General features: G+C 39.7%; 1 protein-coding gene across 1 annotated transcript in view; it reads left to right on the plus strand.

Annotated features, from left to right (window-relative positions):
* The window catches only part of hspa4l (heat shock protein 4 like), a 75,920-nt gene that overhangs the window by 16,523 nt on the left and 36,799 nt on the right, over positions 1 to 22,598 (plus strand). The window contains exons 3-8 of the mRNA XM_080193772.1: positions 167 to 307; positions 947 to 1,069; positions 5,986 to 6,085; positions 14,151 to 14,284; positions 15,365 to 15,609; positions 19,034 to 19,110. Of these exons, the coding sequence (XP_080049898.1) occupies positions 167 to 307; positions 947 to 1,069; positions 5,986 to 6,085; positions 14,151 to 14,284; positions 15,365 to 15,609; positions 19,034 to 19,110 (820 nt within the window). The remainder of the gene's footprint in view (positions 1 to 166; positions 308 to 946; positions 1,070 to 5,985; positions 6,086 to 14,150; positions 14,285 to 15,364; positions 15,610 to 19,033; positions 19,111 to 22,598) is intronic.

A 22,598-nucleotide genomic window follows, 5' to 3' on the forward strand; every position in this document is an offset into this window, starting at 1 on the left:
GTTTTACAGAAACAACCTTATTTTAAATTATTGTTGAGAATATAATACCATTGTTTGGTTTGCCATATTTACCTGAGATTTGCATATTCTGAAGTACTGCATTTATGGTGCTTGTGTGATGGTGTTGCATTGCAAATTGCAGTAATTAGAATATTTCTATTTACAGATTGTGACCAATGCAAAGAATACTGTGCAAGGCTTTAAGCGGATGCACGGGAGAGTTTTTGATGACCCATTTGTGCAAGCAGAAAAGAACAGACTTCTATATGAGCTTCAAAAGATGCCGAGTGATAGTGTTGGAATCAAAGTAAGTTGTATTTGTAATGGAAATGTATCTTAAAGTGGAACTTAAATAAGAATTTTGAAATATATTGCTAGTGTTCGTTGATAGTCAAGCTATCAGGATAGGGATGGTGCTCCTTCCCCCTTGCCAATTTGTCACTGTTGATGAAGAAACATGAGTGGGCTGAGGGGTCTGTGAGACTGGCATTGAACGACTGAGTTTTTTGAAATACGAGCTAATTTTTGAACACTTGTATGCTTGAATAAATTAGATGTTTATTGGACCTGTCTGCTGTACAATAATCACAATATCTTTCATGTTTTCAGGGTATCCCAAAGCACTTTGCAACTAATAAATTATCTTTGAAATGTAGACATTTGTTTGTAGAAATATTCCTTCTCCTTTCAGAGGAAAATCCTTAAAAGGGAGTGAAAATCTTTGACTTTGAGCAGTTTATTTAGAATATGTGGATTGTAACTTTTAAATCTACTCAGAATATTCAATTTAAGTAATCATGGTAAATGCATCTTGTATCTGTCTCCAGACAAATATGACGGACAATATCTTGATCTCTGAGCTACAGTAAAGTAATAAAACTATGTTGCCATTTCTGTCCTCTGCAGTTTTTTAAAATTTAAGTAATGTAGCTTAATTTTCTTACAGGTGCAATACATGAATGAAGAAAGAATTTTTGCTATTGAACAAATTACAGGGATGTTACTAACTAAACTTAAAGAAACTTCAGAAAATGCACTGAAGAAGCCAGTGACAGACTGTGTGATTTCGGTAGGTTGGATTGAAGTAACGCCAGCAAAATCTCAAAACTATCCTAGATTTAGTTTATAAAGATTGTACCAGCAGTCAACTGCCAGGAAATTATTTACCCGCTGGATGGTAGTGAATAATTCTTCTTCAGAAGTAGCTTCCTCGGGGACATCATTATGTAAAGAACTGTTGCCTTAATCTAACTGCTCGAGATGATGAGCATTTTGACTTTTGCCAAGATGAAATTCAAGAAATTCTGTACTTTGCTCTAGTGCACTGTACGTAGTTGAGGAAAAATATTGGGTACCTCAAGTATTGTCTTCATTCTTTTGAAGGTATGTTGATTAACAAGCTTTTTGTATTTCCTGTCAAAGTTTTGAAGTGCAATCCCAGACCAAACTTGCGTACAACGTGGGTTAACAGATCATAGGAATCATATGCTATTGCAAAGATGTTAAGGTCTAAATAGTAGGAGCTTATCCCTTTTGTCCTGTTACTTACAAGCTCAAGGTTCTTCAAGTTTATCTACCATGAGTGCCAAATTGATTCTAGTTTTTGTAACATGTTACCATGGTATTTGTAGTACTTGCCTAATAACCCAAGGTTGAGTTTATGGCTAGTTATAAATCTGTTTAATATGTGAGCAAGACCAGAAACTGTCAAAAAGCTGCTTAACTGATTTACCCCTATCTATAGTGACTCCTGAATAAAAATCATACATTGTAGGTGCTTATTGCCACTACTGCAGTGGAATGGCAAACTATTCAATTGTAAAACTCCTGCTCAAATGAGTAAAAACAAAAAGCTGGGAATACACTGCAGGTTAGTCAGTATCTGTGGAGAAAGCAAAACAGTTAACATTCAGTCAGTGACTGATAAAGTTATTGACCTGAAATATTGTTTCTCTCCCCACTGCGCCTGACATGAGTATTTCCAACTTTTTCTGTTGCCGTTTCCAGCATCCACAGAATTTTGGCTTTGTTGATCAGTTGTAGCTCCAATGCAATGACTCTCATTAAAACACAGTCCGATCAACTGTTTAGTCACCCTCATTGAACCAGAGCAACTTATCTGATAAACTTTAGATGTTAACCTAAATTAGTTATACTTGTAATATCATTGATCACACTCCTAAGACTGCTGCATATATCCCCTTCCATTGGAAGGGTCAAACCACCAGTGGTGGGGTGCAGTTTAGGTTTCATGCATGGCTGTGGTCATGTGAGCCTAAAAAATTACTGTCTATTGCACTTGACCCTCTTAATCTCACCCTCTTCCTTGTCTCTGCTCTCTTGCACTCTTCCTTGTCTCTTTCCTCGCTCTCACCCTTTCTCTTGCCCTCTTGTCTCTCTCTCTGGGCAGTCTCTAATGCTTCCTTTTCCCAATCTCTGTTTAGAAATGGTTATGCTTTTCTATTTGTTTTTACTCGTGGCTAACTTTTATTTCTCCACTTTTTATTCATTTTCTATACTCTTGCACATTTAACCAGTCTGAATAATTTTACTATTCCCCTCCAATCTTAGTTTTCCAACCAACTTTTGTGACCTTGGTAAGCTTGGGTAGATCCAAAGTACTGATTCTTGCAGTATGCCACTAATTGAAACCCATCAACCTGAAAATGACCTGTTTATTCCTATTTTAAAAATCCTGAATCCATATATGCCACAGACTCTACCATCACACTAGGTCAACCCTGGTTCATGGTTGGGGCATACCAGGAACAACACCAAACGTTTTAAAATATGGCCACCTGAATGCTAACTGCCTATATATAAATATTAAATAGTCTCACCACCCAGAGTACATCTCTGGTAACCATATCACTCAGGCTAATAAAGAAAGATGGAGGCTTCATGAACTTGTCTGTATAATGACTGGCAAAACTCAGAATTTAATGGATGGAGTTTACAACTATTTTTAGCCAAAATACCAAGTGGACAATCCTACTTTACATCTTCCCAAAATTTCTGCCATCATAGATGCTAATATCCATCCACGCTTGGGGCATTCCACATGATATTAAGAATCATCCAAGTACATTAAACACAATGAAGGCCATGGATCATGATGACGTTGGCTGTGATGCTGAAGATCTCCACACTAGAGGTAGCTGGTTCTGATGAAAGTTAATTGACCTGAAACACAATTGTTTCTCCAGAGATTCTGCTTTACCTGAGTGTAATAAATACAAAATGCTGGCAATTAATAGTCAGTTCTGTTGCCATGCTAATCAATGCACTATGACACTTGTAGCTACCTGACAATATAGAACATTGTTCAGATATGTCCTATCCATAAAATTAGGACAAATCTGATCAGCTAATTAATGATTAGCCTGCTCCAAACATCACTGAAACGGAGGGTGGAGTATCAATTGTCAACAGAAGCACTGGCTCACCAATAAATTAGAGGATGCTTGTTTTCGTTTGTTTTGCTGGAGTCACTTTGCTCCAGCTCTAGGTTGTGGACGCAGCAGCTGATTACCATTGAAGAGTTCTGAGTAGCTGCTCTTAAGGTCTAGACACCATTTTACCAAATACGATTCCATGGAATTCTAGGTAAGGATTAATGAGAAACTAGCTAGGGTAATAGTTGTTGCGTAAAAATATGGTTGGCTTTGGAGATTAGTGATCACAGCTCTGGGACATCACTACTAGGATCCCTTATAATTACATCCTAGGCGGCTTCAACAATCTTCTTTCTTCCATAAGGTCAGGAGCAGGGCAATTAGCTGATAATTCTAGTATTCAGCTCTGTTCACAACTCCTGATAATGAAGTGGCCTGTGCAGACTACAAGACTTGGGCAACCTGCATTCATACTTGAGCTGAAAAGAGGCAGGTAACATTCAAGTGCTCCACAATAACTATTTCCAGCAACAAGGCTAACCACTTTTGGCCTACAACACCATTGTGGCTGAAAATAAAATAAATACAATTTAAATAACTATAAATACAAGTTACTGTCAACCAAAGGTTAACTGGACCAACTGGTTAGAAACTGATTGTAATGGGTGGTTCGCCCCATGACCACACAGCTCCTTTCCTATTCAAGCTAGGATTGTTTGAATATTTGCCTCAGCTATTGAGGGCAAAGCAGACCATTTGGATGCCACTCAGTTCAGAATCCATGCTCCTTTAGCATTATGTAGCTGCAGTATGCACTATGAAGCAGATATGCTGCTGTGGTTCTGCAAGCTTGCTTCAATAATACCTTCTAGTTGTGTACCTTTACACAAAGGACAAGAAACAACATCATGGGAACACTATTTCTTCTGTTACACACGATCCTGACTTGAATATGCATTATCATTCCTTCCTTATTGTTTGATCATTCTTGAATTTCTACCTAACACATATATAACCACTAGGATTGCAGTTCAAGGACCTTTACTATCTAGAGGTAACTAGGGATTGCTAAGAAATTCTTTCTTACTATTACCCATGTTCCAAGATCTCATTTTTAAAACTCAACTGCAGCTCTGTGTGTCCACTGATAAATCAACTTTTTGAGCAAAACGTTTTTAAACCATATTTAGTTAACGTAGCTAGAGAGATCAAACATCCATTTACGGAATCATTGGCCCACATTATGACCAGCAAATCAGCAGCACGTTGTTGTGCCATGCCTCTGCATCACTTGGACTGTCGTTCTTACTGATTATCCAACAGGTTTTATATAGCCTTGTGGCCATCTAGCTTTTTATTCTGTCTGGATGGTGGTCCAAACAAAATGCATGAAGATAACCCCCTAGCTGTAACAGTCTTGTGTTGAATTAATGTGGCCAGTAACAACCCAATTCATAGTTGACAAGGGTGTATAGTTTGGTACCGACTGATCATCCAGCCAAACAAATGGATTGTGCAGAAAATAGGAATAATTCAACCTGAAACCAAAGTCCTCTTGTGGTTTCATTCAAATGGATTGCTTTACATTCAACCATTATATATAATCTAGTTGATATTGGTATTGTATGCCCTAATTCATCTGTACTGAAATTATTCAATTTGAGCATAAAAATTCGTAAAGGGCTGAATTTGAATAACCCAAATTTTGCTGGAGTACTGCATCTGATGTTTGGTGCTTTGAATCAGATTTTTCTTTCCCTTTGCCTTTCAGCTCCAATTTGTGCCACAAGCTGCTGGAAGTGCAAGTTGATTGCACTTAAAGGGCCATCTGGGACCTTGGTGAATAATGGTCTACATTAACCAGTTTAAAAATAGAGAAAAAAAATCGAGCAATGGATGGACAAGAAAGTGGGTTGATTTAAAAGTCAAATGGGAAAGAGAAAGGCAAAGTAAGGTTGTTTTTAAAAAACCTCCAGGAACAAATTATGACTTGCAAGTCTCCACACATTCAGTTGGCCCTTTTTCTGGTTAAATAGCATATCCAAACCATAAATCATTTCATTAACAAGTGAAATAGCAGCTGTACCTGCTGAGTTATATTATCACTATAAAATAGATTTGTTAAGTCCGTAACTGGTGGGAATGTTAATGATGAGCTCCTCTATTTGCGAGACTAATGACAGTGCAGTGTAAATTTAATCAATTTGTGACTTTGCAACTTCCAACTCCTACCCCAAATTGTTCTTTTTTTTACACACAGTTGTACATGCTCTTAAATTCTGGGGTATTGACTTGGTTATATCTTTTACACTTTTTTAAAGCAGTTCCTTTTAAGATCACTGATCTGTATATAATCCAGTGAAGATTCTAATGTTTGAATTCTGATTGAAAACACAAGCATACTGAATTTAATTTTAAGCTGTGATTTTTGTCTTAGTTACTGTAAATGGTTAATCAAAATTTAAGTATTTATCTTAAGTTTTCTTGACCTGTACTTTGTAACTGCTGTTAGTTGATATAAGGATGGCATGTCAGTACAGTACGGGATCCTGAATTGTATATTAAACAGAAAACTTAAATCTGTTGGCAGGTCCCTAGTTTTTTCACCGATGCAGAAAGAAGATCTGTGATTGCTGCTGCTGATATTGCAGGACTTAATTGTTTGCGGCTGATGAACGACACCACTGCAGGTAAAAACAAAGCACTACACCTTGGCCTGTTGTTAAGGTGGCTAGGTTTTCCTAGACTTAAAACCATTTTAGTTGTTTCAACAATTACAAATGTATAATACTTTCAATAAAGCTTGATAAGTGATTAGTAGGAATGCATTTTTTAATGGAGAAGTACATTTTGTCAAATTGGGAGATGATATAGGGGCTGTCCAAAGCAGTAAGTTTAAAAACCATAGTGAAAATATTGGTCATTAATTTGTTGGCCTTGTTCTCTAATGTTTTTTGCCTTTTTGTGGCAATATAATGTTAAGCCAGCATCACTCCATTGTGGCATAAATACTGATGTGAACTTGAAAATGAATTCACATCTGGGTTTTTTTAGCTTGAATTATTCTAGGCCAGTAGCAATAAAAATTTTTAATGACTTTATAAGAAAGAGCTTCAAATCACAAATTTTTGTGACCACTTCAAGAAGCTCTAACAAGCGACACATTGACACACAGGTTAGCATTGCTGCCTTTCAGTGTATGAGACCTGGGTTTGATTCCAACCTCAGGTGACTGGTGTAAAGTTTGCACATTCTCCCTGTGTCTGCATGGGTTTTCTCTGGGTGCACTGGTTTCAGCCTTCAGTCCAAAGATGTGCAAGTTAGGTGGATTGACCATATCAGATTGCCTGTTGGTGTCCCAAGATGTGTAGGTTAGGGGGATTAGCGGGATAAATACATGGGACTATGGAGATAGGATGGGATGCTTTCAGAATCAGTTGAATTATAATTAGGATCAAATTTTTAAAAGTAGCAAAGAGCCGTTTTTGAATGTTTCAATGCACTTATTTAATACAAAGTAGCACAGTTTTTACATGCTTCAGCCAGTTGTAAGGTGGTCGTTTTTTTTCAATCTAGTAGGAAGTAGTGCTTTTCAAATAGTTCAGCAATAACTACAATCTGGTGATTTGTCAATCAAAATTGATGGGAGCATCTGAAAATCTGATGAAATTTATAATGCTTTCTTTCAAAACTAAAAATTAACTACAGAAGAAATATGAAAATATTTTTGGGCACATTAAGAAAAATCAGGATGGGAATGATAGTAAATGCACAAATTAAAATTGAATTCTGCAATTTCAATAAATAATTACTTTGCCGCTACTTACCAGGGAAATTAGCATGGTGAGTATAGTATTAGAAAAAAAATAAAAAGTAGCAATTTAAGATGATAAAGACGATGTTAATTGATCTGCTTATCAGACTTAGGGGATAAAAACCATTACCAAATGAAGTTCAGTCATACCCGTTTTTAAAAATTAGTGAAGGCACCATTACAGCACTATTGCTAAAGACGGGAGAGATAACGATGCCTATATTTTTTTTACAAGGACCATAGAAAGCTTATAGTTGGAATGATACTGGAATCCTACTGAAAGATGTAATAGTAAAATATTTATAAACTATAATATGGAAAAGGAAATATCACTAGCTGATCAGTCACTTTATCCATTGAGCAGACAAAATTTTCTGGTACAATCGGATCAGGCAGTAGCAGTAGGAGTGGCTCTTGGGCTGGCTCTGACCTCAAATAATCTGTATTTCTTCACTAGCTTGTCCTGCACTTTCAACTTGACAGTGGTCCTGTCCTGGCTTCTGCAACTCCTGAGACCCAATTTGGTTTGCTTCCGAAATTCTACCCAAAGACTGAATATCTATTTCAAATGCTGCTTGCGGTTTTGACAAAACATGATTCCTTTTCCGATGACTGCCACATCTCCACCCTCCCCACCAAAAATTTGGAACTACCAGGCTCAACCTGGTCATAAGAGTCAACTCATTAGCAGCTTGGCTAGAGTTAGTCCAGTCGTAATATGACAGGTGGTGTTCTATGAACTAGCTGAAAATGCATCGCTTTTTGCACTAGCCTTTCAATGTTTACACTGTATATTCAGCCAACTCAATTGATGAAGGGTGATAAGGTGCCATATGGGTATGTCTTATTCCATTGACAGCCATGAACCTCTGGAACTCAGTATTTGTGAGCACTGTCACACTGTTTGAACCAAGTACTTCTGGTACACTGTGGGTTGCAAAACACTGACATAGTTTCTCAAATGTGATGTGTGAGGGTGACCTTATTTCAAATACCTCCATCCATTTTGATTGGGTGTCCACTAACAAAAGGAACATAGTGCTCATAATTGAGCCAGCATAATTCAAATAAACTTTTGTACTCATAGCCAACCTGACCATTCCTATGGATACAGTGGTGGGTGGGAGTTGCTGTAACTGGAAAATTCTACTGGAGCTGTCACTGGTCACACTGTTTGATATCCCTTTCTATATCCGCATCAATGCAAGACCGTCATATGTAACTTCTCACTAGCATTTTCATCTTTGATCCGGATGTGCACAATGCAATTTCTCAAGCAATAACACTGTCCCCATTCCAGGGAGAATCACTCTTTCCCCAAAGATGACACCATCCTCACAACTGCGTGTGTTTCCTGAGCTGCTGATGCCTCACTTCCTCTGAAACACACTCATTCTGCCATCCATGCAGTATCATATGCTTAATCTTCTATAACAGTGGGTCTGTATTAGTCCAGTACTTAATTTGTTGCACTGTTACAGATAGAGTCCAGAAAGTTTAAAGCCAGTACAATCTCCCTCGAAATTAGAGGGGGCGGGCTTTCTTTTTTTGGGTAATGGTAGGTGACTCGGAGCCTACATTGGCTATGTGAGCCCCTGGTCAATGTTCGAAGATATAGTCATAAGGTGACAAACAGTACCCATTGCCATTTTCTTGCAAACTCAATTGGAGGAACCACCTTATCCTACTCAAGAACCCGTAGTAATGACTTCAAGTCTGTTATGATGGTAAAATGTATTGGTGAAACTTCTTGATTCTGAAGGTAACAGCAAAGCTTTTTCCATTTGGGAATATCCTCTTTCTACATCAGACAGTGTAGTGATAGGTCTGAGACACTCATAGGATATGTATTTCACATATCTTCCATTGCATGGAATAATATAGCTCCAACTTCATATGATGGAGCATCACAGGCACTTGGAGGTGTCAAGATGCACTAATAATCTTGAAGGTTGGAATGGTTCCTTAGCTTAAAAGCCTCTTTGTGGAGTCTTCCAGTACCAACTTTAGCACATTAGAACCATAGAAAATTACAGCTCAGAAACAGGCCTTTTGGCCCTTCTCATCTGCGCTGAACCATTTTTTGCCTAGTCCCACTGACCTGCACTCGGACTAGATCTCTCCACACCCCTCTCATCCACGTACCTGTCCAAGATTTTCTTAAATGTTAAAAGTGACCCCACATTTACTACTTTATCCGGCAGCTCATTCCACACTCCTACCACTCTCTGCATGAAGAAGCCCCCCTTTCCTCTCTCTCCCCTCTTCCCCCCCCCACCCCCAACCTAATATTCCCTTTAAACTTTTCTCCTTTCACCCTTAACCCATGCCCTCTGGTTTTTTTTCTCCCCTAGTCTCAGTGGAAAAAGCCTGCTTGCATTTGTTCTACCTTTACCCATCAAAATCTTATACACCTCAAATCTCCCCTTGTTCTTCTATGCTCCAGGGAATAAAGTCCTAACCTATTCAATCTTTCTCTCTGTAACTCAGCTTCTCAAGTCCCAGCAACATCCTCGTGAACCTTCTCTGCACTCTTTCAACCTTATTTACATCCTTCCCGTAACTAGGTGACCAAAACTGTACACAGTACTCTAAATTCGGCCTCACCAATGCCTTATATAACCTTACCATAACACTCCAACTTTTATACTCGATACTCTTTATGACTCTATCCACCTGTGACGTCACTTTTAGGGATTTCTGTACTTGTATTCCCAGATCCCTCTGTTCAACTGCACTCTTCAGAGTCCTACCATTTACCCTATACGTTCTACTTTGATTTGTCTTTCCAAAGTGCAATACCTCACATTTGTCTGCATTAAATTCCATTTGCCATTTTTCAGCCCATTTTTCTAGTTGTCCATTTTTCAGCCCATTTTTCTAGTTGTCCATTTTTCAGCCCATTTTTCTAGTTGTCCATTTTTCAGCCCATTTTTCTAGTTGTCCCACATGTAATGGAACTAGCAATGTTAATAAATTTGGGAGGAACTGTCCATATAGTTAATCATTCTAAGGAATGATCAGAATTCTGAAGTTTTTTCCAGGAACCGGCGCCCCTCTGCTTTCGCTTTGTCCTCCATTGGATGTAACTCTTGAATATCAACCTGAAACCAAGATAAACCACCTTATCTGCTTGAGAAGTGCACTTTTTTTTCTTTTGAATCACACTCCCGCTTTTTGGAAATGTTTTAAAACTTCGCCCAAATTTGCCAGATGTCCCTCCTTGGTGTCATTAAGATGTCATTCAAATAAAAGACAGCTCTGGGCAACCCCTGCAGCAAATTCTTCATAGTCGTGAAAGATGGCACAAACTGACAAAACCCTAAATATTAGACATGTATATTGTTTACTTGTAGTGATATAAGTTCCTGTTGTTTTGTCCAGTTGTAACTGTTGGTAAGTGTGCTACATGTCCAATTTGGTAAATGTCAGACCCCAGCCAACTTGGCATACAGATCTTCTGTTTTGGGATGGGATATTTATTCAGTTTCACATCCTTGATTACTGTCAGCTTGTAATCCCAGAAGATATGGTTGTCTGGTTTAACTGCTCGCACAATGGGTGCTGCCACTCTGAAAACAGTATGGTTTTGAATGATGCCCAAGTCTTCTGGTCACTTTAGCTCTGTTTCTACATTTTCTCTTAATGTATCCTTTTCTCGGCATCTGCTGCCTGAGGTAATTGTAGAGGCGGGTACAATTGTCTTTTTTAAAAAGTGCTTAGACAGTTACATGGGTAAAATGGGTATAAAGGGATTTGGGCCTATTGCGGGCAATTGGATTAGCTTAGGGGTTTAAAAAAAGGTGGCATGGACAAGTTGAGCCAAAGGGTCTGTTTCCATGCTGTAAACCTCTGACTCTGCTGACAATGGGCCATGGATTCTGTAGGCTGTTGATAAAGTGACATTCGCTCATCAAAATATGGAAGTTTAACCCTATACTAAACAGGCCTTTCAACGTGGTCTGTATATCTTGCGGATCCTTTAGCTCTACTGTTAATCTTGACGTTTTCAACCTGTGTAGACCTTCCCTTCATTCCAAATAGGCAAATTTTAACTTGTTTTCTTGCCTGGTTCAGATACATGAATCAAGGAACCAAAGCTCTGTACACTGTTTAAGATTTTGAATTCAGTAGTAAGTCAGTTTCCGAATTCAGACTGGGGAATTTTGTGGATGTTTTGATACCCCTTTGACCTTTCTTCTCCTATACCTCAGATGAGTGTCACCGTGGCTGTTTTTGTATGCTTGTCAAAAGTTTTGTGTATTATAGTTGCTGTCCTCTCTGGTCCTTTTTTCTTTGTTTGATACTCCCACACAATCCGGCCCACGCCCTAGTCACTTGCCTTTCCCAAATGAGCTGACCTGATGCTGGTTCCCTCTGTCTTCAAAGCGTTTCTCCTCAGTCAAACGTTGAGAGTTGTCTCATGCCATGTAGCATGATCTAAGACTGTTCATGTCATCCTGTACTGAACCACTGCTCCACACCATGTCATCTTTTTATAATGTAAAGACACCAGTCACATAAGGGATTGAATAAGCATGTTGTGGGTTTATTATTGAGTTTAGGCACATGGACGCATTTATACAAAGGTATAAAGCTTTAAGACACTAGCAGCAGAGCTGTATGACTGTCTGCTCTAGCAGAAGTGAAACTAAAGCTGAACTTTTTTTCAGATTTCTATTCTAGTGATGCCATTCTGCACTCCCTTAACCTATTTTAACTGGTGAGGATAGTGGAAGAGCTTGCCATAAATCTTTAAAATCTGAGATGAAGGAGGTGCCAGTGTATTTGGAGAGTAGGAAATGTGGCACATACATTCATAGCAAGAGTGGGGCAAGGATACTTCTAGTAATTACAGTTTTTAACATCAGTGATGGGTAAGGTTTTGGAAACAATCGTGGGAAATGTTAACAAACACTTGAAGAGATTTGTGTTAATTAAGGGAAGCTAGCATGCATTTGTGAAAGGCAGACTGCTTAAATACAGTTGGATGAAGGTTGATGAAGGGAAAGCAACGGATGTTGCTTATATAAATTTTAAGAGAGCATTTGACAAGGTATCTCCTGGTTACCAAAATGAGACATCTCAAATAGGAAAAGTCAGTATTAGCTTCAGAGCAAAAAGCAGAGGGTGGTGGTAAATGGTTGTTTTTCAAACAGCAAAATGTGCAGTGGTTTTCCTCGAGGATCAGTTTTGGAGCCACTGATTTTTTTTTTTAAATTGTAGAATCCTACAGTGCTGAAGGAGATCATTTGGTCCATCGAGTCTGCATCGCCCACAATCCCACCCAGGCCCTATCCCTGTAACCCAATGCATTTACCCTAACTAATCCCCCTCACACTAAAGGGCAATTTAGCATGGCCAATCCACCTCATCTTTGGACTGTGGGAGGAAACCGAAGCACCTGGAGGAAACCCATGCAGATGGGGAATATGTGCAAACTCCACACAGACGTTGACCCAAGCTGGCAATCGAACCTGGGTGCCTGGCACGGAGGCAGCAGTGCTAACCACTGTGCCACCCTATGTTATAAAATTATTTGTATATTGGAAATTAGAAAAACTTTTTTGAAGGTGATGCCAAACTTAAGAGGTGTGTGTGGGGCAAACAATGAGGATATCAGTTGACTGCAAGAAGACACAAATAGGCTAGCACAATTGGAAAACACATGATGGGTGAAATGCTTTTGTAAAGTGAGGTGATGCATTTTGACTTGGGGGAAGGCAAATAAATGTATTGGAGGAGGAGGATGAACATATGACGAAAGCAATCAAATAGAAAATTTTGTTGATGGGGTGAGATGAAACTTGCATGAACAGCTAAGCTGAATAGAATGTAAAACTTGAAATGATGTGTGCAGGTTTGGTTATTTTACCTAATGCTCGTTTTGTCTCAGTCTTTTATGTCTCGTGGTGTGCATGTTTTAGCCTGACATCAGGGAGGCAACAGCTTGTGACTTGTATTCCGCTTTCCCATATAAAACTCAAATTATTGCAATGCCTGAAGATTTTTCCTTACCTGGGTGGTTCATTATTTGTATTGTAAGGAAAAAAACACAATTTTAAAGATAGTGCTTGAGAAATGCAGACTTTCTTCCTCTTGGTTACCTAGGGGGTGTGGTTTGTCATTCCTTTTCATTCAGGTTCCAGCTTTGAAAAATAGCACTTGAATCTGAGATCTGTTTTTTGGAATCAATGTATACCAAGCATTCTACTCCAGCTGTAGCTTGCTTTCTTTAGTTGTATGAACCTGGAAGTGCATTGATGCAAGTAATCAAAAAAAGGACAAATTTGTGACATTGAGCTAATGTATATAAAAAAAATTCAAGTTATATTCAGTACTTAATTGAATAAACTTGACTTGACTACAGATTAAATTATAATACTTGACAGGCAATTGGGCTTTTGGGAAAACTGGTGATGGAAGAAGGAAGATTGAATTGCTGTACAGTTTTAAATTGCAGTTTGAAATTTTACTGGTCCTTGTCCTCGGAAGGCAGCAATTCAGTCCAGCCCTCCTATCTGCCAACTCGTTGGCTGAAGCTAAGTAATCTAATTCACCTAGCCTTTCCCTTTTTTTCTCTAACTTCTATATACTTCTCTTTGTCCAATTGACTTGATGTCTCTCTTACTGAGATCTACTCCCAAGCTGTCAAAAGTACATGCTTATCTATGGGCAAGCTCTCATAAAACTTAGAGCACAGGAGGCAGAAACAGAGTGGCCTTTTTTGTTTCTTTTTCTCTGAGCAACCTCTACCTCATGTATTTCAGATTTAAATTACCATGATACCGTGGCCTGTTCTCCAGTACTAAATGTTGCTTCATTTTAATGTTCAGTGCCACTGATGTATAATTTATTGCTGCATTTTAACAGTAGTCTTGACAAACATGGTACAAAACCACACACATTATAGGATTCTTGGCTGTTTTTCTGTTTTCTAGTTGCTCTTGCATATGGTATTTACAAACAGGATTTACCAGCCCCAGAAGAGAAACCAAGGAATGTGGTCTTTGTAGATATGGGACATTCAGCCTATCAGACCTCTATTTGTGCATTTAACAAGGGAAAGCTTAAGGTTAGTAGTTTTAAAAACTTTGTTTTTTTAAACACAGAAACAGAAAATGCTGGAAAATCTCAGCAACTCTGACAATCTGTGGAGAGATAATAGATCCAACATTTCAAGTCTGGATGACCCTTCAGCAGAGCTCTGACAATGGGTCATCCAGACGCGAAACATTGGCTCTATTCTCTCCTCATGCTGTTAAACCTGCTGAGATTTTCCAGCATTTTGTTTTTCAAATTCCAGCATCCACAGCATTTTGCTTTTATCTTTTTTAAACCATTTTTCATTGTTAGATACTGATCCTTTTTTAAAAATAAAAAGACTTGCTCCTGCATAGCACTTTTCACAAAAACACTATACAGCCCAAAGAAATACTTTTGAAATTTAGTCTTTATAATGTGGGAAACATGGCAAACTCCCACAATCAGTGATGTGGTAATGGCCAAATCTTTTAATTGATGTTGATTGAGGGATAAACACTGGCCTTTTGGCTAGGTAGAATTCTCTTGCCCAATTTGTAATTGTGCAGTGGGATCTTTGTTTAATGTTTAATCCCGAAGATGGATTCTTTGACAGTGCAACCTTCCCACAATACTGCACTGGAGTAACTCTGAAAATTGGCAGAAATTTGTTTGCACTTGCATAATTTCCAGACATTTTTCACATTATTTCAGTAACACTGGAGTAAGGAATTTTAGGCACTCTGCTCATTTTACTTGTAAATTGATAAATACGAAATATGGAAGCTGCTTTTGAGAAGCTACAGACCAAATTTAATTGAGTAACGGTGTTCTTGGTCAACTGCAATACTATGCTTATCTGTAGGGTGAACTTGTGTTCAGTACACCATTTGAATTCTAGTGGAGCTTTTTTCTTGGATGCTGTTTATCAGAAATGCTAAAAGCAGCAAGACTGTTTCTGTTTTGAACCCACGTTGCACCTGTGTATAGAATATTGTATGAAATCGTCAGTATTCAAAATAATTTTGAATATTATGTAACCATGTACAGATGTTAGTGCAGAAAGCCAAGCAATGATGTATTTAGAACATTATCTTTGTGGTGATTAGATTTTCTTTCTCACAAATCGTAGGTTCTGGGAACTGCATTTGATCCCTACTTGGGTGGAAAGAATTTTGATGAAGCCTTGGTGGATCACTTCTGTGAAGAATTCAAGACTAAATATAAACTAAATGTAAAGGCTAATGGTAGAGCTTTGCTCCGTCTGCACCAGGAGTGTGAGAAATTGAAGAAGCTAATGAGTGCAAATGCATCTGATCTCCCAATGAACATAGAATGCTTCATGAATGATATTGATGTTTCTGGTAGAATGAACAGGTAATGTATTTTGTGTCCTTTCTTTGCAAATTGATTTTTGATTATTCAACTGTTGAAGTGAAGGAGGGAGGGACAAAATTGGAAGGCAATTTATAAAACCCTTTGAGGAATTCAGATCTTTCAAATGTCAACCTGAACATAGTCTCTTTTTATAACTAACATAGACTGCATCTTTCACAGAAGTCACTTTGTTAGGAGTTGATTACTGTGGTGAGATCTTAGCCAGATTCTATTATGTGCAGATTTAAAACTTGTATTAAGATTCCAAAAGTGGCTGTATCAAATGTATAATGGAATCAAATAAGTAAATTAGTTAGTTCCAGACAATTGCATTTGAATGTGTAAAAGTGGTGGTTTAATTTAGTATTAATTAGTTCCAGTTTAGATACAGTTTCCTTGAGTATCTTCCTAGTTTATGTAATCTTGCTGAAAAAAAGATGTCTGATAAGATATTGAGCTAATGGAGAGCATTACTGATCTGATGATGGGTGGGGTAATACCCCTGAAAAGGCTCAAGGCCCTCAAAGTCAGCAAAGTGAAAAAGAATAAGAGGGATAGTAACAACACCAGTGCTAAAAAGAAAGGCAAAGCAAAAAGCACTACTCAGAGCGACCGAGCTGTTCTACAAAGATCAGTGGGTGTCAACTAGCTCAACAAATCATGGGGCTCCCAACTTCATACACATGCCCTCGATCTGAAGAGGAACTGGACGCAAGTTTCTGTGAAATTCTGCAAATCAAACAACAAACCAAACATTACAAATATCCTCTTCCTCTTCCTTGTAGCCAATATAAGTAGTGCAATCAAGGGATTAAGTGAAAATAATGCAGCCATGCCCGACAGCAAGAAACTAGCTGACATAACAAATAGCCATGAGGCAGATGACAAATGTCTACTCCAACTCTCCTCTTCGTGGTTGCACGATCCCAAAATCCTTAAAGTCGTAACATCTTGATTTCTAAGTGCAAGGACCAAGAATACCTAAAAAGGCATAGACAACTGATGCCCAATCATCATTGGTCTTATGCTGCCTACTTACCAAAATCAAAACAGCTGAGTGAAACAGTTGAGATAAATCCTAGGCAGAAAAGGTTCTTAGCAGCAACTCCCAGATGCAGTAAAAATATTGCAGTCCTAGAAAAAGTCATAAAGGGAGCGAAAAATAACCGCATGGATCTTGCTGTTGTCTTCATTTTGTTAAAGGCATTTGACTTGGTTGGAAAATACTCATTAAATCACTACAAAGACCAAAACTACCCAAAGCTTTCATGGATATGGTCAAAAACTTGTATACAGGCAACACCATGGTGGTTGAAGGGAGCAGAACTGTGACCACTGAAATGAACATTGAGTGGCATGAAGCAGGGTGACCTGCTCTCCAATTTTATTCAACATTGTTCTGAATCACTAGTGTGTTCTCTGGAGAAGGCCAATTAGGAGTTTCCATGCTCCTAGGAGGCAGAAGAGTCAACTGCTCACTCCTTCACAGATGACATCATGTTGGGATGGAACGGAATCTGAAACTACTCCAATCGTTGTGACCACGTGATCTAACAATCAATACTTCCAAAAGGAAAAGCTTTTAGAAGGCCTCCTTATACAATCGTGGCAAAAACTGCAGACTCAGGAATATCCTCCCCAGGTGAGATGGAGAAACTGGGTGCATGAATAGATCCCTAGGGAATGGGAGGAGAAGCTTAAAGCAGGGGTATCATGCTTGCAGCCAGCGGCGCTCTGACCAAAACAAGTGGAGAGCTTCAAGGCACATGTATGCCCAGATTCTACTTCTACCTGATCCTTTCCAAAGAACACGCCAACCAAACAGGATCAAGTAATTCACAATGCCACTAAAGAATTCCAAATTCCTCCTCCGATTATCATTGGCACTCTGTATTCCCAACAACAGGAACAGTGGACTTGATGTACCCAATGTGCGGATCCCATCCACGATTATACATAAATGCAAAGCACTCGATGTGATCATAGAGGCATTCTTCCCAATTTGGGGGAAAACAGAAGCAATCGAAGGACTGCGCAAACTCGGTCCTGAAGGAAATCAAAGATTTCCTCCCCAATGTAGTTGCAACAAAGGAATGTGTCTCACTGATCGCATCCAGGCAGCGATGCCTATCCTTGGTAACCAAGACCCTGCAACTCAAAAGCTGCCAAACGAGTAGCCTGTGTGGCAACAGTGGGAATTCAAAAGTGGAGAAAGCTGAAAAACCAGCATGTTGGTATCCAATCCTACAAAAATGACAATTTCAAGCACTTTGATCACACTAGCATTCCAATCAAAATCACCACACCTCATCAATTTACTACTTCGAAGTAACCTTTTCTGACAAGGTCCACCCTAACAAGAGGATGACAATGCCATAAAATCATGTTGCTGGTGCAAAGCAGCAAATGATACCTTACACACGTTTCTGGTGGCTTCCCGTTCGTAAAGAAGAATAAAATGCCTTAATAAGCTATTTGACTAGCTATACTTGTGGTCAGTATGGTGCAAAGGTGACTGCAAGGCAGTTAAGTTGGTATAGGAAGAGAAAGGGCAAAGCTGTAGCCATCTGGGATCAGATCAAGGAATTGATGGGAGGGCTGAAGCCTGAGGACTGTAGCTTTGTGCTGGACACAAGAGGAAAACGACTCAAGCTGAACAGTGTCCTACTAAAATTCCTCAACGTAAAGATACAAAACGTTTGCCCAGCAAATAAGAAGATTCAGAATATCTATGACACTGAGAATGTTGCAAATGTCTAATGACAGCGAGTATTCTGAAATCCCATTCTAAAGCCCAGTCTTTGGCTGGGACAAAAGGCTGGCACTTGGTGTCAAGTTGCAGGCCTAAAAAGAGGGCAAGCATGGTGGGTACCATCACAGGGTGCAAAAATGGTGATGGTTAAAACAAAAGTATGAAATGTATAAAAATATTTTTTAAGCTATATATATATATATATATTTTTAAAAGTTGGATTTTACAATTGTGCACACACTAAATGATGACTGCAATGTTTGTTCTTTTAATCCTGCTTTCTAACCTGAGGTTCCCAGTCATGCACTTCTCTGAACTAAAAGATGACCATGGTAACTTGCAAGAGCTGGCCCAATATCAAGACCATGGTGACAATCTAACTGGACCATCCAGTTAACTCCCTGCTTTAATTAAGATTGGTATAGCCCTGCCCTAGGCTGTATTAATGCTAAAGGTTTTGAAACATCGACAAGCAACATAAAGAATCAGATGATGCACTCACAGAAATCTTTCAAAATATCTTTGCTGGAACAGGATATCTATATGAGATACCTGGCTATCTTTTGAAATTGGTCATCTGTTAGATTTTTTCCTCAATTAAAAATGTTCACCCTATTTACTGCCAAGAGACTTTGCAATGTGATACGTTAGCAATATTTTGTTCTTTTCCAGAGCACAGTTTGAAGAACTCTGTGCCTCATTTTTAAGCAAAGTGGAGACCCCTTTAAAAACTGTCCTGGAACAAGCCAGTAAGTGACCTCCTTAAAGTTAGTAACCTTGTAACTTTGTACTTCAACTTTGAGTTACGCGCAGGTGTTCTCACACCAAGTGCAGTTGGAATACAAATAGTCATTTGGTAGTGCAGAACTTGAATGTTGTTTGGGAACAAAGCATTTTGTTGAAGTTTTCGTCTTGCACTTTGGACAATTGCAATTGTTCTGTCTCCTGACATAGGACAATGTTAAACGTATATAAAAGAGTATTGGTTGGCAACTGGACACTAGTAGAGGGGTTGCCTTAGAGAAAGCACCAGATAATGGTGACTGACATTTTTAAATCAGGCAGCTTGACTCCAGTCAAGGCATTGACATGAAAAATTTGTATGCTGGAAAATATGACATCTATTGATTCAAAGGGCCCTGTTCTTTGCATACTAAGTATGTACGTACATTGCGCCTGTTTCAGCTAAACAAAATAACTGATCACTATTCGTTGTGTGCGTTCTCCATGCAATGGTTGTAGCAGAGTCCACTTGCCAACCAATCTGTTCCTCCTCTCACATAGCATAAAACTGTTGTTACCTCTGACATTGATATTCTTGAGATTGTCCTGATGAATGCAAGGGGAGGCAATGGCTGAGTGATGATATAACTTGACAATTAATCCAGAAATCCAGATGATGTTCTGGGGACATGGGTTCGAATCCTGCCACAGCAGATGGTGGAATTTGAATTCAATAAAAAATATCTGGAATTAAGAATCTGTTGATGACCATGTGAGTTGTTGGAAAAACCCAGTAGGGAAGGAAATCTGCTGTCTTTGTCTGATCTGGCCTGCATGTGACTCCAGAGCCATAGCAATATGGTTGACTGTCAATGACCTCTGAAATGGCCTAGCAAGCCTCTCAATTGTATCAATCGCTACAAAGTCTCGACAAAGAAATTAAACTGGATAGACCACCTGGCATCGACTTAGGCACCAGAAAAGACAATGACAAAACAAAGCCCTGTTGACCCTGTAAAATACTCCTTATGAGCATCTGGGGGCTAGTGCCCAAATTGGGGGAACTGTCTCAGACTATTCACGCAACAGCCTAATAGACATTCTCACAGGATTGTACCTGACAGATAACACTCCAGGCATCACCATTACCTTCTTTAGATATATCCTGTCCCACCGGCAGGACAGACCCAGCAGAGTTGGTGACAGTGGTATATAGTCAAGGAGGAGTTGCCCTGGGAGTCCTCAACATTGACTTTGGACTCCATGAAGGTTCATGGCTTCAGGTTAAAGATGGGTAAGGAAACCTCTTACTGGTTACCACATAGGACCCTCCTTCAACTGATGAATTGGTACTCCTCCATGTTGGAGGGACCACTGAGATTGGCAAGGGCGCAAATTGTACTCTGGGTAGGGGACTTCAATGTCCACCACCAAGAGTGTCTTGACAGCAGCATTACTGATTGAGCTGGTCGGGTTCTAAAGGATATAATTGCTAGACTGGGTCTGCAGCAGATGGTGAAGGAACCAACAAGGGGTAAAAACATACTTGACTTCATCCTTATCAGTCTGCTGGCTACAGATTCGGTGTCAAGAGTGACCACCGCACAGTCCTTGTGGAGATGAAGCCCCATCTTCACATTGAGAATAACCTCCATCCTGTTGTGTGGTACATGCTAGATGGGACAGACTTCAAACCAATCTAACAGCTCAAGACTGGGCATCCAGGAGGCGCTGTGGGCCTTCAACAGCAGCGGAATTGTACTCCAGCACAATCTGCAACCTTGTGACCCAGTGTATCCCCCACTCAACCATTACCAACAGGCCAGGAGATTGACCCTGGTTCAATGGAGAGTGCAGGAAGGCATGCCAGGAGCAGCACCAGGCATACCTAAAAATGAGGAGAGGCTGAATAAACTGGGCTTGTACTCGTTAGAGTTTAGAAGAATGAGAGGAGATCTCATTGAGACGTATAAGATGATGAATGGGATGGATAGGATAGAGGTGGAAAGACTCTTCCCGCTCAAAAAAGACAATAGGACTAGGGGGCACAGCCTCAAGATAAAAGGGGGGCGGTTTAGAACAGAGTTGAGGAGGAACTTCTTCACTCAAAGGGTGGTGAATCTCTGGAATTCTCTGCCCGTTGAAGTGGTGGAGGCTGCCTCGCTAAATATTTTTAAGACGCGGGTTGATGGGTTTTTGATAGGAGAGGGAATTAAGGGTTATGGGGAGAGGGCGGGAAAGTGGAACTGAACAGCGACAGATCAGCCATGATCTTATGGAATGGCGGGGCAGGCTCGAAGGGCTGGATGGCCTACTCCTGCTCCTATTTCTTATGTTCTTATGTTCTACCAAACAGCATTACTTCTATGCCAAACAGCAATAGAGCCAAGCAATCCCACAACCAAATGGTCAGCTGCCATGTGACCAATTCCCGTTATCCTTTTTGAAGTATCATTTACTTAAAGGGTTTCCAATCCTTTTGCCGCATTTCAAAATCTTTCTCACTCAAGGGGCTGATGAGCAGATTGCAACAAGGTAAAGTTCAGTGCAACATTTCAGATTAATTTTAAAAAGAGGTGCAAAGGAGCAAGTTGTTGAGCAATGAAGAGTATAAATGAAGTTGAGTATTTGTGTAATTGGATGAGTGTCCATGTCTCTGGTTCGCTCCATCTCTATGTACTTATGCACCCTCATCCAGAATGCATGATGTTGGTGTGTGTGGCTGACAGTGAATGATAATCCTGATTATTGAGTGAGCCAAATTTGAAGACACTGTCCTTGGACACACAATCTTGCCCTGCTCACATTCTCTCCCTCTACTTTCTCTCTTGCTGTCCCTCTCTCCGCACTCCCTTCACACATGCCCCACTCACAGCAGTCTGTGTCTCTCTCTCTCTGCCACTCTGTTCCTCTCTGATCTCCCCCCCTCCCCCCTGTAATGCAGAAATTCTGAAATGAAGACTCAAAGTTATATGGTGTGTGGAAGCTAGGAACTGAGACCAAGGGGAAAATATCTTAATGGGTTAGATATGAAAGTGTCGCCCTTCAAACCAGGGAAATCCAAATTTAATACAGCGAAACATGAACTCAAGAGTTTTGTTTTACTGACATTAAAACTGAAGGCTGTTTGAGTCAATTTGTGCCTTTTGGATTGACTGAGAAGGTGGCAAGAGGATGTTTGCAGTATTTGCAGACAATGGGTGGCACAGTGGTTAGTACTGCTACCTCAATGCCAGGTACCTGGGTTTGATTCTAACCTTGGCTGTGTGTGTGGAGTTTGCACATTCTCCTCGTGTCAGCATGGGTATTCTCCGGGTGCTACGATTTCCTTCCAAGTTCCAAAGATGTATAGGTTAGGTGGATTGGTCATGGTAACTGCGCAAGGTTATGAGGATAGGGCAGGGGGTGTGGTCTGATTAAGATGCTCTTTTTTGGAGTCATTGTGGACTAGATGGACTGAAAGGCCTCATTTTGCACTGTCAGGATTCTATGAATGTGCTATGTCAGCTGCATT

This window comes from Carcharhinus amblyrhynchos, chromosome 1, assembly GCF_965287045.1.
Source record: "Carcharhinus amblyrhynchos chromosome 1, sCarAmb.v2.hapA, whole genome shotgun sequence".
In the NCBI taxonomy this organism is placed as follows: Eukaryota; Metazoa; Chordata; class Chondrichthyes; order Carcharhiniformes; family Carcharhinidae; genus Carcharhinus; species Carcharhinus amblyrhynchos.